The sequence below is a fragment of the Megalops cyprinoides genome, chromosome 24, assembly GCF_013368585.1.
Source record: "Megalops cyprinoides isolate fMegCyp1 chromosome 24, fMegCyp1.pri, whole genome shotgun sequence".
Classification (NCBI taxonomy): domain Eukaryota; kingdom Metazoa; phylum Chordata; class Actinopteri; order Elopiformes; family Megalopidae; genus Megalops; species Megalops cyprinoides.
Genome location: NC_050606.1, coordinates 752,501 through 767,500, shown reverse-complemented (window position 1 = coordinate 767,500; position 15,000 = coordinate 752,501). Strand labels below are relative to the sequence as shown.

The following is a 15,000-nucleotide window of genomic DNA, read 5'->3' as shown; positions in this document are numbered from 1 at the left end:
CATGAGTCAACAGGAGAGCAGGGTTGCGCTGGCAGGCCTGGGGGACAGGCAGCTTTCTGACACACGGGTGGAGAAAGCAGGGACACTTGATCCAATGGCTGACATAAGCGCTCTCTCCCTCTTTCTGTCTCTCTCTTTCCCTCTGTCTGTCAGTCTGTCCTCCCCCGCCCCCCCCCCCGACCCCCACCCCCTGTCTCTCAGTTCAGTGTTCAGTTCAGTCAGTACAGGAGGCTTTATTGACAGGAAACTCAGCTGTAGGTAATGCCAAACCATAGATATTTGCAAGGGAACATCAAAAAGAAATACAATCAGATGTTCAGCATTTAGGCTGGTACATGTACAGGAAACATGTGCTTTAAGGGTCCCTGCCCTTGGGTGCTGGACTGAGACTCCAGCTCCGTCTCACTGCACCTGAGTGCAGAAGGCCAGCCCATCTGCTGTCCCTGTTTCCCGGGTAATGTCACAATGCCATGTGCTGCACCCATGTGGCAGCTTCAGGTCTGGAGCCTTTGCGCCACAGTGACGTTTTCTGAACATCTACAAATCAGGCATTTTTCTCTGTTTGACTCAATATAAATGGAGCTTTTTACATGACAAAACACAAGTCCTGTTGCCAAAACATTTGGCTAAAAAAGTACCATGAATATGAAAACAATTACAGATATATATATATGCACATTTATCTTCTCTTTATTAATGTTTGACTGACCACCCTGCTGGTTGAAGGCGAAACATTTAGCTGCCAGATGACCAGTTTTTTCCTTCCACTTCCAAAGAGATAAATAATTTTCAGAGTTAGGGTGGAGGGTCAATTTTGAGATTGATTTGGGTGAATTCTGTGAAATATTTCTCACTGGTTTTGTGCAGGATAAGAGATGAATATCTGTTGCATGTCTTTTGTTATCATTCTTTTCTAATCATCTCTCCCTCTTTCTTCCTCAGACCATCTCTAACCCGTGAGGGGCCACAAAGACTGCCTGATGGAGGAAGCATATTTCCTAAATATGTACTTTATCTTTATGAAATTTCACAGATGAGACCCTTTTTGCTCCATCCTCTAAGCTATGACTGTCCCTTTTGGGGTTTTAAACTGACATAGAATTACGCAATGCCAGACCACCTGCCCTTGCTTTGTCCTCAGATTTTCCATCCAAGTCGACATCAGAATACTCAGGTCCCATGCTAACACAAACTCCGTATTTGCCTCTTTCGTGTTATTATAAATCAGAGTGTGCTGAAAGGGACTCCTCTCAGCTTAGAGGAGAGGCTGAAGTCGGTTGTGCTGTGAGAGGTGTTGGCTGTGCAGAGTGCAAACCTCCAGCTGTCTCTGACACCGCGGACTGCCTCTCGCACATTCAGAGAAACTGCACAGCAGAAACGCACATGTGAATTTACCTGGTGGACACCTGCCCACAGACTCTCCGCAGAAACACCTAAAACACCCGCTGCTACAGGCAGGGAAGGGCCAAGAGCTCGGTGGTCAAAGGTCAAGCAGTGTGAAGGAACCAATACAAGATGTTTCCTAATGTGAACTTCCTGTTATTTGGCCCAGGAAGCGTTAGGCAGACACACACACACCCAGCCACCCACATACACACACACATACACACACACACCCACCCACAAACACACACACAAACACACACACCACAAGGCTTTTGAAGCAGGCAGTGAGCAGTGTCACAGTGGGAGAGGAGGGAAAGCTCAGAGTCCTGCCCAATGCTGCAGTACGGTTTGAAGGGGTTTAAATCCTCCCCAGCAGCTGCCTCCAGCCAGTAGCCAACCAATCATCATCTGGGAGCTCCTGATGTTCAAGATGTTCCTCTGTGCTGCTAGCCTCTCTTCCTCTTCTTCCTCTCCTCTTCCTCCTCTCAGACAGAACCCAGCCTGACCCTTCAGCTCTTTTCAGACAGTTTTATCCACGCAGATGTTTCACATGGTCCTGCATGGTTCTGCAGCACTGACCCGGTCACCTGGAGGCGTTTGGATGCAGCGGGCAATGAATGGATGTGGTGCTGTGCAGGTGAGCTGCAGTGACAGGCAGCCTCCAGCAGAGGGCAGTGGCAGCTGTGCTGCGCTGGGTGTATATGGGCAGGAAACAGATCTGTGCTGAATGAGCCGAATGGCGTGGAGTCTGGCAGCGGCCGGCGGGACAGCCGCTAAATTTAGCCCCCCACAAACTCCGTCCCGCGACTATTTAGGCGAGGAGGGGCTGGCGCTGAGAGGGACAGGATCTGCTGCCAGGCTGGGTGCACGCTCAGCCCAGGAGAGGCACTCAGCTCAGCACCCCCACACCTGCGCACCTGCATCACAGGTGAGACAGGAGGCGGGGCAGAGAGGTGTATGCTCAAGACACACACATACACACACACACACACACACACACACACACACACACACACACACACACACACAGATACACACAAACACACATACACACATACAATCACACATACACACACACACACACACACACACACAGATACACACAAACACACATACACACATACAATCACACATACACACATACAATCACACATACACACACACACACACACACAGATACACACAAACACACATACACACATACAATCACACATACACACACACACACAAACACACACACACACACACAGATACACACAATCACACATACACACATACATACATGCATACACTCACACACACACACACACACACACACACACACACACACACACACACACACACACACACAGATACACACAAACACACACACGCATACAATCACACACACACACACACACACACAAACACACACACACACAGATACACACAATCACACATACACACATACATACATGCATACACTCACACACACACAGATACACACAAACACACACACACAGATACACAAAATCACACATACACACATACATACATGCATACACTCTCACACACACACACACACACACACACACACAGATACACACAAACACACACACACACTCACACACACAGATACACATAAACACACACACGCACTCACACACACACACACAGATACACACAATCACACATACATACATGCATACACTCACACACATACAATCACACATACACACACACACACAGATACACACAATCACACATACACACATACATACAATCACACACACACACACACACACACATACATACAATCACACACACACTTTACATGTGTATGCGTGTGTATTAGTGTCTTTGTATGTGTGTGTGCCTCTCTTACACAGGGGAATGGACACACACAGGAACACATATATCACAAATGTATAAATAACCAGGCTCAGTCTCACACTAGAGATCACTCACAAAAACAAACACAGCACTGCGTCAGACACACACACACACACACACCACTCCCACAGACCCCTGCAGCACCTGAGCCCAGAGCCCCTCCTGTAAACAGCAGTGTTTGTACTTAAGAAGCACAGTGTTACACACCGGCACTACTGACTCCACAGCATTCACAACTGAGCTACACTCACCTGAGACACACCGCAGACATCAACAACACGCTGAGCTACGCTCACGTCCGCCTGTGATTGGCAGTGAGACACACCGCAGACATCAACAACACTCTGAGCAACGCTCACGTCCGCCTGTGATTGGCAGTGAGACACACCGCGGACATTAACAACACTCTGAGCAACGCTCACGTCCGCCTGTGATTGGCAGTGAGACACACCGCAGACATCAACAAGAAAGAGCTCAGATCTGCTCTTACACACAGGGGGCCTGAGGGTCGTTGATTGATACAGAGCCTGAGAAAAAGAAATTTCCATGGTGAGCAGTTGAAATGGCTATGACACAGGCCTGTGAAGGTATCTCTGTGACACAGGCCTGTGAGGGTATCTCTGTGATACAGGCCTGTGAAGGTGTCTCTGTGACACAGGTCTGTGAAGGTATCTCTGTGACACAGGCCTGTGAAGGTATCTCTGTGACACAGGCCTGTGAGGGTATCTCTGTGACACAGGCCTGAATGAGCTTATGAATTTGTGAGTTTGTGCCTAGCACAGCGCAGCACAGGGCGTACTCTTGGGCCATCTGTGTGCAGAACAGCTAAGAGCCATCAGATCAGCCTGTCAGATCAACCAGTCAGATCAGCCTGACAGATCAGCACATCAAATCAACCAATTAGATCAGCCCTTTTAGATCAGCCCCTCATATCATTTTATCAGATTACCCAATCAGATCAGACTTTCAGATTAGTCAATCAGATTAGCCCGTCGGATCAGCGTGTCAGTCCCTGCTCAGCTCTTCCAGCCTGGGCCTCTCCTCTACAGCAGCTGCCAGCAAGCCTGCTGTGGGGGGACACAGTGACCAGGCCTTCTCATGGAGAAGACGGGCCTGCTTTCTTTGGTAACGTCTCACAGATTTTTTAGGGGTTCTCTGGAACTCCCGGGGTGCCCACACAGAGCTGAACAGCACCCTCTGCCATCAACTGCTCACAGTCAGACGCCTGTGCAATCACTGTGCCAACAAACTACATCTCCCATGATTCCTTCAGAGTCACCAGAAAGTGGATAAACTTTCAGGATATTTAGTAACGCTTGATGCTGGCACTTCTCCTGATTGGGTTTGGCCGGGAAAGGAAAGCATGTGCAGCTGGTGGCACTCCTTAGCAGGGACCTGTCCCAGAATATCTTGGACAGGACAAGGAGTGAATTTTCTATTCTTGGCCAGGATTCCTGGGAGCTGTAGTTTTGGTAATGAAGTTGACTCAGTCCATGGGCTGAAGACTGAAGATTAATGAGGAATATTCATGAATAGCCGGGCGTCTTGGCAAGCAGCCACGGCCGCTTGGTGACCCTCATCAGCTGTGAATAATTTGCACAAATTGAATAATTCCTTTATAATCCTGCTGCAGTCACTTAACTCCATACGTAGTCTCTCTGGACCCCAGGAAGTGCGCTGACCTCGAGTGGTAGCTGGCCACACCAGCACAGTGTCAGTTTCAGTCCCGGTATCCCACCATTTCAAACTGGCACCCACACCCTGACCATCTCAGTGTCTGATTGGGTATTGAACACAGCCACACCCTGACCATCTCAGTGTCTGATTGGGTATTGAACACAGCCACACCCTAACCATCTCAGTGTCTGATTGGATATTGAACACAGCCACACCCTAACCATCTCAGTGTCTGATTGGGTATTGAACACAGCCACACCCTGACCATCTCAGTGTCTGATTGGGTATTGAACACAGCCACACCCTGACCATCTCAGTGTCTGATTGGGTATTGAACACAGCCACACCCTGACCATCCCAGTGTCTGATTGGGTATTGAACACAGCCACACCCTGACCATCTCAGTGTCTGATTGGGTATTGAACACAGCCACACCCTGACCATCCCAGTGTCTGATTGGGTATTGAACACAGCCACACCCTGACCATCTCAGTGTCTGATTGGGTATTGAACACAGCCACACCCTGACCATCTCAGTGTCTGATTGGGTATTGAAATATTTTCACAGTGCCTGACTGGTGGCAGAGTTAAAGGATTTGACCTCATCCCACATTTCTGTGCTGTAGGACAAACACATTTCAACTGCCGTCCACAACGCAAAGGCTGGGCAGTTTCCAGACCTGCAGGTTTACCTTTGTTTACCGTTTATTTACACCTGGAGAGCTCAGTTGCCGCCCACCCAGTCATACCTTCCATGACACTGAGGCACAGACAGAGGCAGCCCTGTGCTCCTCCAGGAGAGCAGCTGATCTGAGATCAGCCCTCAGAACTCCTCTGCAATGAAACTGAGGCACAGACAGAGGCAGCCCTGTGCTCCTCCAGGAGAGCAGCTGATCTGAGATCAGCCCTCAGAACTTCTCTGCAGGCTGCTCTAACTCGGGGGACAGAATCATTCATCTGAGCGTGTGTGAAATTCAGGAACGTACACAGCGGCGGAAACACTCAGGAATTAAAGAGCTTGGAATGATTCAACATGTACTGGCCTGTATATTCATTTACCAGACTGTTTAACTGCTGTATGTTTCTACGTGGCATTTCATTGGTGGATACGAGGGGGCGTGAGTCTCAGCAGGAAGCAGCAGTGCAGCAGTGCATTGTGGGATGAGAGCAAGCAGGGAGATGAGGGGAGCTGAAATCACCTGGAACAGGTGTGAGGGGAACACTTCCCCCAGGAGGAGGTGATGGATGGGTGTTCTTTTATGGGGGAGGGGGGGGGGTCTGTGGAGCGCTCAGACCTTTTTCTCTGTTTGCACAAAACAGCAGGGGCATTGTGGGATTGCTACATCACAGGCTCTGCCAGGAGGCACATGTGGCTGTGTAATGCAGCGAGTGTGGCTGCTGGGCATGGCCTCTGGGCGTGGCCTTTGGGCGGGGCGAGGCGCGGGCTCTGAGCTCCCTCTCCCTCCCGCACAGGTCCGGATCCCTGTTGGGCGAGACCCCCGAGCGCTCTGTGCGGGGTGTGAGAGGATCGGGTTCGGACACATGCTCTATTTCCAGCCCACACTTTAAAAAAAGATTTCTCCTCTTCTCAGCTCAAAATCCGCACAGAGAAAGAGTCCATTTATGCTGATGAGCGCCGGCTGGCCTGAAATAGATGCTCTGAGTTCCAATGCCAGCGGATGCACCGCCTGCCACGTGACGTCACGGTATAAATGTGTAAATGATTGATTCCTTCTGATCTCTGATTTCTTCTGCACTGCTGCAGTTTTCATCTGACATTTTCTGCATGTGCAGGTGGCATCAGCGGGTCCACAGGTGGCATCAGCAACCGGCAGATAGGACCTTTCCTCTTTTACACCATCAAGCTGGACCAATGGCTAATTAACCCCTTAGTAGTACGTAGATTTCTAGTCCCATTGTGGAAAGGGCTATAATGAGCCAGCCTGGTTCCAGCTCTACAGTGGGAAAGGGGTATAATGAGCCAGCCTGGTTCCAGCTCTACAGCGGGAAAGGGGTATAATGACTCAGCCTGGCTCCAGCTCTACAGTGGGAAAGGGGTATGATGAGCCAGCCTGGTTCCAGCTCTACAGTGGGAAAGGGGTATGATGAGCCAGCCTGGTTCCAGCTCTACAACACAGAACTCCCAGCATAAAAAAGACAGCACAGCGTTCACAGCATAGAGCCCACAGCACAGAGCCCACATCACAGAGCCCACAGCACAGAGCCCACAGCACAGAGCCCACAGCACAGTGTCCAGCACAGAGTCCACAGCACAGAGCCTGCAGAACAGAGCCCCCAGCACAGAGCTCCCAGTATAGGAACATGCTCCATAAGTGCTCCATAAGCTTCTTCACTTCTACATTTTTTTGGATTATGTATCATTTATGCCCCTTGAATCCTTTATGCCCCAGGTGTCCTGAATGCCCCAGGTGTCCTTATACACATTTACACATGTTATAATGACCCAGTGGTGCATGCTGTGCTTCTGCCAGCATTTCTGCATGTCTGCACTTCATCTCCCTGTAAACCTACACACACACACACACACACACACACACACACACACACACACACACACACACACACACATCCTCACAGCTGTCAGTTCCAAACACCCCAGCACAGCTTCAAACTACTGGTCCAAACATCCAAACACAGCTTCAAACTACCGGTCCAAACATCCAAACACAGCTTCAGACTACTGGTTCAAATATCCAAGCACAGCTTCAGACTACTGGTTCAAATATCCAAGCACAGCTTCAGACTGGTCGCCCAGCTTGCCAACACACCTGACAGCAGATTCAGACTGTTCCTGCCAACACACACACCTGTGCCCAATATCACAGCGTTACTGTAATCTCTTAAAAACAGCAAACTCTTCCCACAGACAGTAACGCATGTACATCCTTCTGTTCTCTTTGCAGTACAGACACTCAAAAACCATCAAACGCAGGAATGAAATACAAATCTCAGGTAACAGGCGACTTTATCAGGACAATGTCCCCCCCAACCATCAGCATCTCTCACACCCCCCACCCCCACCTGCTCAGGACAGATCCTCCTCACTCCCCCCCAACCTGCTGACACCCTTTGAGTGTCCACACTTCCTGCCACAGGTCTAATTTTACCCCCCCTCCGACCCCCCCCAACCCCAGATTCAGTCCTCTGAGTACAGTACTCTGCCTGAGCTTCAGCTCCCAAATCCTCTCCTCCAACACGCATTCCCTCCTCCTCTCTCTTTCCCTCTCCTTCTCTCTCTCGGCCACAGCTCACTCGGACTCATACCTGTAAACTCCTCGACACCTGCAGCTTTGTCACACTGTTACGCCCCCCCCCCTCCCCCCACACACACACCTCCAGAGCCAGCTCCTCCATCTCAAACTGCCGCTGTGCTGCTCTGCTCTCCCCCACGTGCTCGTGGTAGTACACCACCATCACATCGTACTTCTTCATCACGTTCTTGTAGTTCTTGACGTTGAGGTCGTGGACGCGGTCCTTTCCATCGTATTCGGGGAAATCGAGGCCCTTCTCCGACCCCCAGGACAGCCCCCCAAAAGAGAGGAGGACCCCCAAAAGCACCCAGCCCCACTTCATGTCTCTTTGCTAACAACAGCAGGAAAGAGCGATGCCCCTCCGGTCAGGGTCACAGCAGGAGCGAGAGTTCCCCACCACCGCGGGAAGAGCAAGACCAACTCCAGTGCCCCCTTTATTTAAAAATGGAGAGCTCGGGGGAGAGAGGGGGAGGGCTCACTAGCACGCGTGGGACTGGGGGGCTGAAGGCAGAGATATAGGCTGCGATCAGGGGAGCGGTCCAACCCAAAAAGTGAGAGAGGAGCGAGAGGGAGGGGAGGTACAGAAAAGGGGCGGGGTCAGGGGAGGGTCTCCGACTGCTGGCACCTGCTTTCAAACTGCAGAAAAAGAGCGAGAGAAAGAGAGAAAGAGAGAAAGAGAGAAAGAGAGAAAGAGCGAGAGAGAGAGACAGAGGAGGGGAGAGAGGGAGGAGAGGGAAGGTGTGTGAGAGTGAGGGATATCCAGGATACCTTTCCCATATTAAGTTTTGAAGGGCTGTGATCCTGGCTAAAAATAAGCAGGCCGAGGCTGTGGGGTGGAGGCTGGTGTCCGGTTAGCTGCGCTTGGCTTGGCTGCCGTGGCGGCGGGTGGAATGTGCAGCTGGTTCACACAGGGACATGATGGCGGAGGAGCAGTGTACCTGACCCCCGCGTCTCCGAGAGGCAGCACGCACACGCCCAGGTGCGCTGGACACCCTAAAAGCACCCTCAAAATCTCTGAACTGCACCCCAGAAAGCAGACAGCGGGTGGGGGCTGCTTTAAACAAATCACAGACTGTGCTCAAACACGTGTGCCATATTCTGTGTGTGTGTGTGTGTGTGCGAGTGCGTGTGTGCGTGTGTGTGTGTGTGTGCGAGTGCGTGCGTGTGTGTGTGTGTGTGTGTGTGTGTGTGTGTGTGTGTGTGTGTGTGTGTGTGTGTGCGTGTGTGTGTGTGTGTGTCAGTGTGTATCTGGGTGTGTGTGTGTGTGTGAGTGTGAGTGTGCGTGTATTTTAGTGTTCATCTCGTATTTGATCAGATGAGTTGAACAGCAGCCCTTGTTCTGAAGGCTGGACATTTGTCTGAACCAGAGTAATGGAGCTATTAACATTAACAACCCAGCTGTTAACCTTAATAACCATGTTATTGATGCTCACAGCCTTGTAAAGCAATAGCTGAATGGAGCATTTAGATATTACAGTAAGTACACAGCATGAAGCAGGACTTCCTGAGAAAGGAGGCTGTGGGTTCGAGCCACAGGTGAGTCACACGTTTTATACACTTTGTAAAGGTATTTTACCCGAACTGCAAATCTCCAAATCCAGGCCACAAAGTCACGTGCAGCACAATGCTCAGGGCTGATCAAATCTAAGATTCTCTGGCAGGGAGATAATGCATGATATACTGTATAACATAAAAATAATGCCTTTTTAAGTTATTCCAGACGCACTCATGATGTCCATGGCCATACATCTGCACAGACGGCGTTTTCCTGCCCATTGTTAGACTGTGAATCTCTGCTGGCCAAGCACAGTACTGCCAGCTGGAAGCCAGAAACATGAAAGGCCCAGTTCCTCCAGTACTTTATCATGTTTTATCATTGTTTTGTCTCAATTTTCACAACAGAGTTTTACTGTACAAAACGCAAAGAGCTCAACTGACTTGCAGAATTCTCTACAGACACAAAATGCTGTGTTTACACGCAAAGTGCAGAACTCTAAATCACACGCTGAATCTTCAGAATACACTCATCTCATATTGATTCAACGTTCAAATTCTTATCATCAGACGTGCAGGTCAGTAAATTAATTCAACACATATTTTCAGTCACTATACGTTACTTCCAGCAACATTCCTCAGGAGAGCAGCACTGTAATCACCTCAGCACTACAGAAAAGGCTGCTAAGAAATCTGTGTAGCAGTTTCTCACAGCATGGAGCGGGACAGTGCAGCTGGTATCGGAGGACACGGTCATGGCCTCCACTGCGTTTATTTTGCCTTGTACAATATACGGGATTTTGATCCAAAAGTCCGACTTTATACATTATATATATATTTTGTAATATTCAACAAATAAATGCAGAACATCACAAGGAATGCTCTCTGTACATCAATACTTGCATCAGTGTGAGTTACAAACATTTTCCTCGTTGCTATTTTGATAATATCAATATGAGGAAGTGACCACTGCATTCTCTGCGTGGATGGGAATTATTTTTTGTGATGATTTATGATATGATTTGACAATAACCCTTTTATTTTAAAATATGGCAATAATTACATTTCAATGACAAACATATCCAATGTTCTGGTGCTATGATAGACTCTTGCATGCACTACCTCATCTGATACAGCTGTTGTTATTTTGCCAAGTGGCATTTTGAGCCCAAATTCAGGAGTACAGCATTTTGTGTTAAGAGTTTTGCACATTGAAACTCTTGTGAAAACTGAGTGAAAATTTACCACCTTTACTGTCTTTACCTTGAGCATCTTCAGTCTGGATATGTTTCCATTTTTATCACTGAGATTTTTTTCAGCCACAGTTGGAAATGATGTTTCTAGACAAATATAAAGGGAAATATAATCCTGGCAAAATAAGAAAGAAAGCTTCCTGATATATTCACTCAGTCAAACTAGATTTTTAGAACATTAATGCCACAGAGCACACACTGCAGGAAGAGTGAGGACTTCAGAGAGAGCGAGGACGTGTTTGGGTGACAGAGAGGAAGCGGGGCAGAAGTGCTGAGAGAGCCACGGCTACGGCGCTGGGAGGACGAAAGACCAACACACCCCCCCTACAAAATACAAAAGGCAACAGAGTCAGATGCTGCTCCGCTCTCACACACCACACTCTGCTGCTGCGCTCTCACACACCACACTCTGCTGCTGCGCTCTCACACACCACACTCTGCTGCTGCGCTCTCACACACCACACTCTGCTGCTGCGCTCTCACACACCACACTCTGCTGCTGCGCTCTCACACACCACACTCTGCTGCTGCGCTCTCACACACCACACTCTGCTGCTCCGCTCTCACACACCACACTCTGCTGCTGCGCTCTCACACACCACACTCTGCTGCTCCGCTCTCACACACCACACTCTGCTGCTCCGCTCTCACACACCACACTCTGCCACCTCACACACCACACTCTGCTGCTGCGCTCTCACACACCACACTCTGCTGCTGCGCTCTCACACACCACACTCTGCTGCTCCGCTCTCACACACCACACTCTGCCACCTCACACACCACACTCTGCTGCTGCGCTCTCACACACCACACTCTGCTGCTGCGCTCTCACACACCACACTCTGCCACCTCACACACAACACTCTGCTGCTGCGCTCTCACACACCACACTCTGCTGCTCCGCTCTCACACACCACACTCTGCTGCTGCGCTCTCACACACCACACTCTGCTGCTCCGCTCTCACACACCACACTCTGCTGCTCCGCTCTCACACACCACACTCTGCCACCTCACACACCACACTCTGCTGCTGCGCTCTCACACACCACACTCTGCTGCTCCGCTCTCACACACCACACTCTGCTGCTCCGCTCTCACACACCACACTCTGCTGCTCCGCTCTCACACACCACACTCTGCTGCTGCGCTCTCACACACCACACTCTGCTGCTCCGCTCTCACACACCACACTCTGCTGCTCCGCTCTCACACACCACACTCTGCCACCTCACACACCACACTCTGCTGCTGCGCTCTCACACACCACACTCTGCTGCTCCGCTCTCACACACCACACTCTGCTGCTCCGCTCTCACACACCACACTCTGCCACCTCACACACCACACTCTGCTGCTGCGCTCTCACACACCACACTCTGCTGCTCCGCTCTCACACACCACACTCTGCTGCTGCGCTCTCACACACCACACTCTGCCACCTCACACACCACACTCTGCTGCTCCGCTCTCACACACCACACTCTGCTGCTGCGCTCTCACACACCACACTCTGCCACCTCACACACCACACTCTGCTGCTGCGCTCTCCCACACCACACTCTGCCACCTCACACTCTCCTTCCGATAAAAGGCATTTATTTTGAATTAAAACATGTGTTTGTGTTCATGTGTATGAATTGCGTTGTGTGGCGTGTGTGTGTGTGTGTGTGTGTATGTGCACGAATGAATATGTGTGTGTGCATGTGCATGTGTGTGTGTGTGTGTGTGTGTGTTTGTGTGTAGGTTCGGTGAGAGTGTGTCGGATATTAATTTACGAATTGAAAGGGGAGAGGTGAGTTATTAATAAAAGTCTGAAATATGATCTCTCCCTCCTCTGTATAATTTGCTGGTTTGCAGAGTTAATGCTTATTTAGTCACTAGAGAGGGGATTGGGTGCTGTTGGGGACAGTGTGTGTGTGTGCGTGTGTGTGTGTGAGTGTGTGTGCGTGTGTGTGTGTGAGTGTTTGTATATATGTGTGTGTGTGTGTGTGTGTTTGTATATGTGTGTGTGTGTTTCTGTGATGAACAAATAATATATAATTGTGTGTGTGAATATATTTTGTGTAAGTAAATATTTTCGAAAAAAAGTTTGTGTAGTTGTGCCCCTGCAACTGCCCCCTCCTGTGGTCATATGATGGTGTAACACTGAAGCTGTAACGCTGAGGCTGTGTAACACTGAAACTGTGTAACACTGAGGCTGTAACACTGAGACTGTGTAACACTGAAGCTGTAACGCTGAGGCTGTAACACTGAGGCTGTAACACTGAGACTGTGTAACACTGAAGCTGTGTAACACTGAGGCTGTAACACTGAGGCTGTAACACTGAGACTGTGCAACGCTGAGGCTGCGTAACACTGAGACTGTGTAACACTGAGGCTGTAACACTGAGGCTGTGTAACACTGAGACTGTGCAACGCTGAGGCTGTAACACAGACTGTGTAACGCTGAGGCTGCGTAACACTGAGACTGTGTATCACTGAGGCTGTATCACTAAGACTGTGTAACACTGAGGCTGTAACACTGAGGCTGTAACACAGACTGTGTATCACTGAGGCTGCGTAACACTGAGACTGTGTATCACTGAGGCTGCATCACTAAGACTGTGTAACACTGAGGCTGTAACACTGAGGCTGTAACACTGAGGCTGTGTAACACTGAGGCTGTGTAACACTGAGGCTGTAACACTGAGGCTGTGTAACACTGAGGCTGTGTAACACTGAGGCTGTAACACACTGTGTAAATGTGAGACTGAGCAGTCCTGTGAATCTCGACTGCTGGTCCTCAAGCCTCTCTGATAGAAAATGATCATTCAGGCTGTTTCCAAAGGTTGTTTTTATCCAGACAGCAGCACCCTCCACTGGACAGATATGTTACTGCAGCCTGACCTCTATTGAATGAGTTTGAGTTTCCTTGCCAACCTCCTTCTTTTACAGCAACAGCCCATGTGATCAAAACAAAATCAGAGTGAGAACTGCTCTAAAGATCTTAAGCAAACAGAAATAATAAAAGGGTAAAAACAAAATAAACAGAAACCACAAACTGTGTAGTTTGTTCAATTAATATTTATACATTATTTCACCCTTATTGAAAATCTGCTAAATCAACTAATTGTTAAATGCACCAGAGGAACACGTGCCCTGTCTGTGTGCACATGAGAGTCTGCATCTACGTTTCGCCGTCTCCCCTGACACAGGGCTCTTTACAACCCATAACACAGCCCCTCCGCTCACTACAGAGGGATCCTCACAGCTTCCATTCTGAGCGTTAGAAAGTGCATTCAGCAAAGCTCACAGACCGCCTGACTGCATCTCTGACTGTGTAAATGTGAGTGCTGTCCCCCACTCCAGTGCGGAGTCTGCAGGAGAGCAGCGTGGGGAACACACACGGCTCCTTCTCCGCCGCACCGTTATTCACCTTTACCACTGGCGTAAGCAGAGAAACAGAAGTGTGGGAAAGCCAGGCGCTGCGCAGAACGGCAGGGACAGAGCGTGACCAGAGCGTGACGGAAACTCGCGCCTGAGCCATTGCACTGAACACAACCGGAAGCAGAGGGAGCGTGACCTGTGTTTTAGAGCTGTATGAGCGTGTGTGCGTGTACAAGCACACACGCGTGGGGTTGTGTGTATTTGTGTGAGCACACCTGTGTGTGCATGTGAGTGTGTTTGTGTGCACACACCTGTGTATGTTTGTGTTTGCATGAGCACACCTGTGTGTGTGCATGTGTGTGTTAGCACACACCTGAGTGCCTTCATATGTAAGTGAGTAGGTGCTCAGCAGTACAGTACGGTACACAAGCAGCTGTAAAGCTGTGATAAACACTATGGTTGTCTTGACAGCAATGGGTAATTTAAAGTGTATTGTGATATCTGAGATTAAAGCAGAGATCACTGTAAAATATTAGCATCATCTGAACATTTATATTTGTGAAAGATAACAGGTAGGCCTCAATAAGCCTGTTTCCATGAATATCAGCACTGATCACCAGCAAACGCTGCTAATGGGGTAAAGTGACAGATTGTTCGGAAAGACGTAAACCCCAT

At 49.4% G+C, this 15,000-nt stretch overlaps 1 protein-coding gene across 1 annotated transcript in view; it reads right to left on the bottom strand.

The window, feature by feature from the left end:
* The window catches only part of LOC118771057 (calsequestrin-1-like), a 16,495-nt gene extending 7,611 nt beyond the window's left edge, over nt 1-8,884 (bottom strand). Inside the window, exon 1 of the mRNA XM_036518924.1 lies at nt 8,290-8,884. Coding sequence (XP_036374817.1) covers nt 8,290-8,529 — 240 coding nt within the window. The 5' untranslated portion in view covers nt 8,530-8,884. The remainder of the gene's footprint in view (nt 1-8,289) is intronic.
* Nucleotides 8,885-15,000: the final 6,116 nt, after the last annotated feature.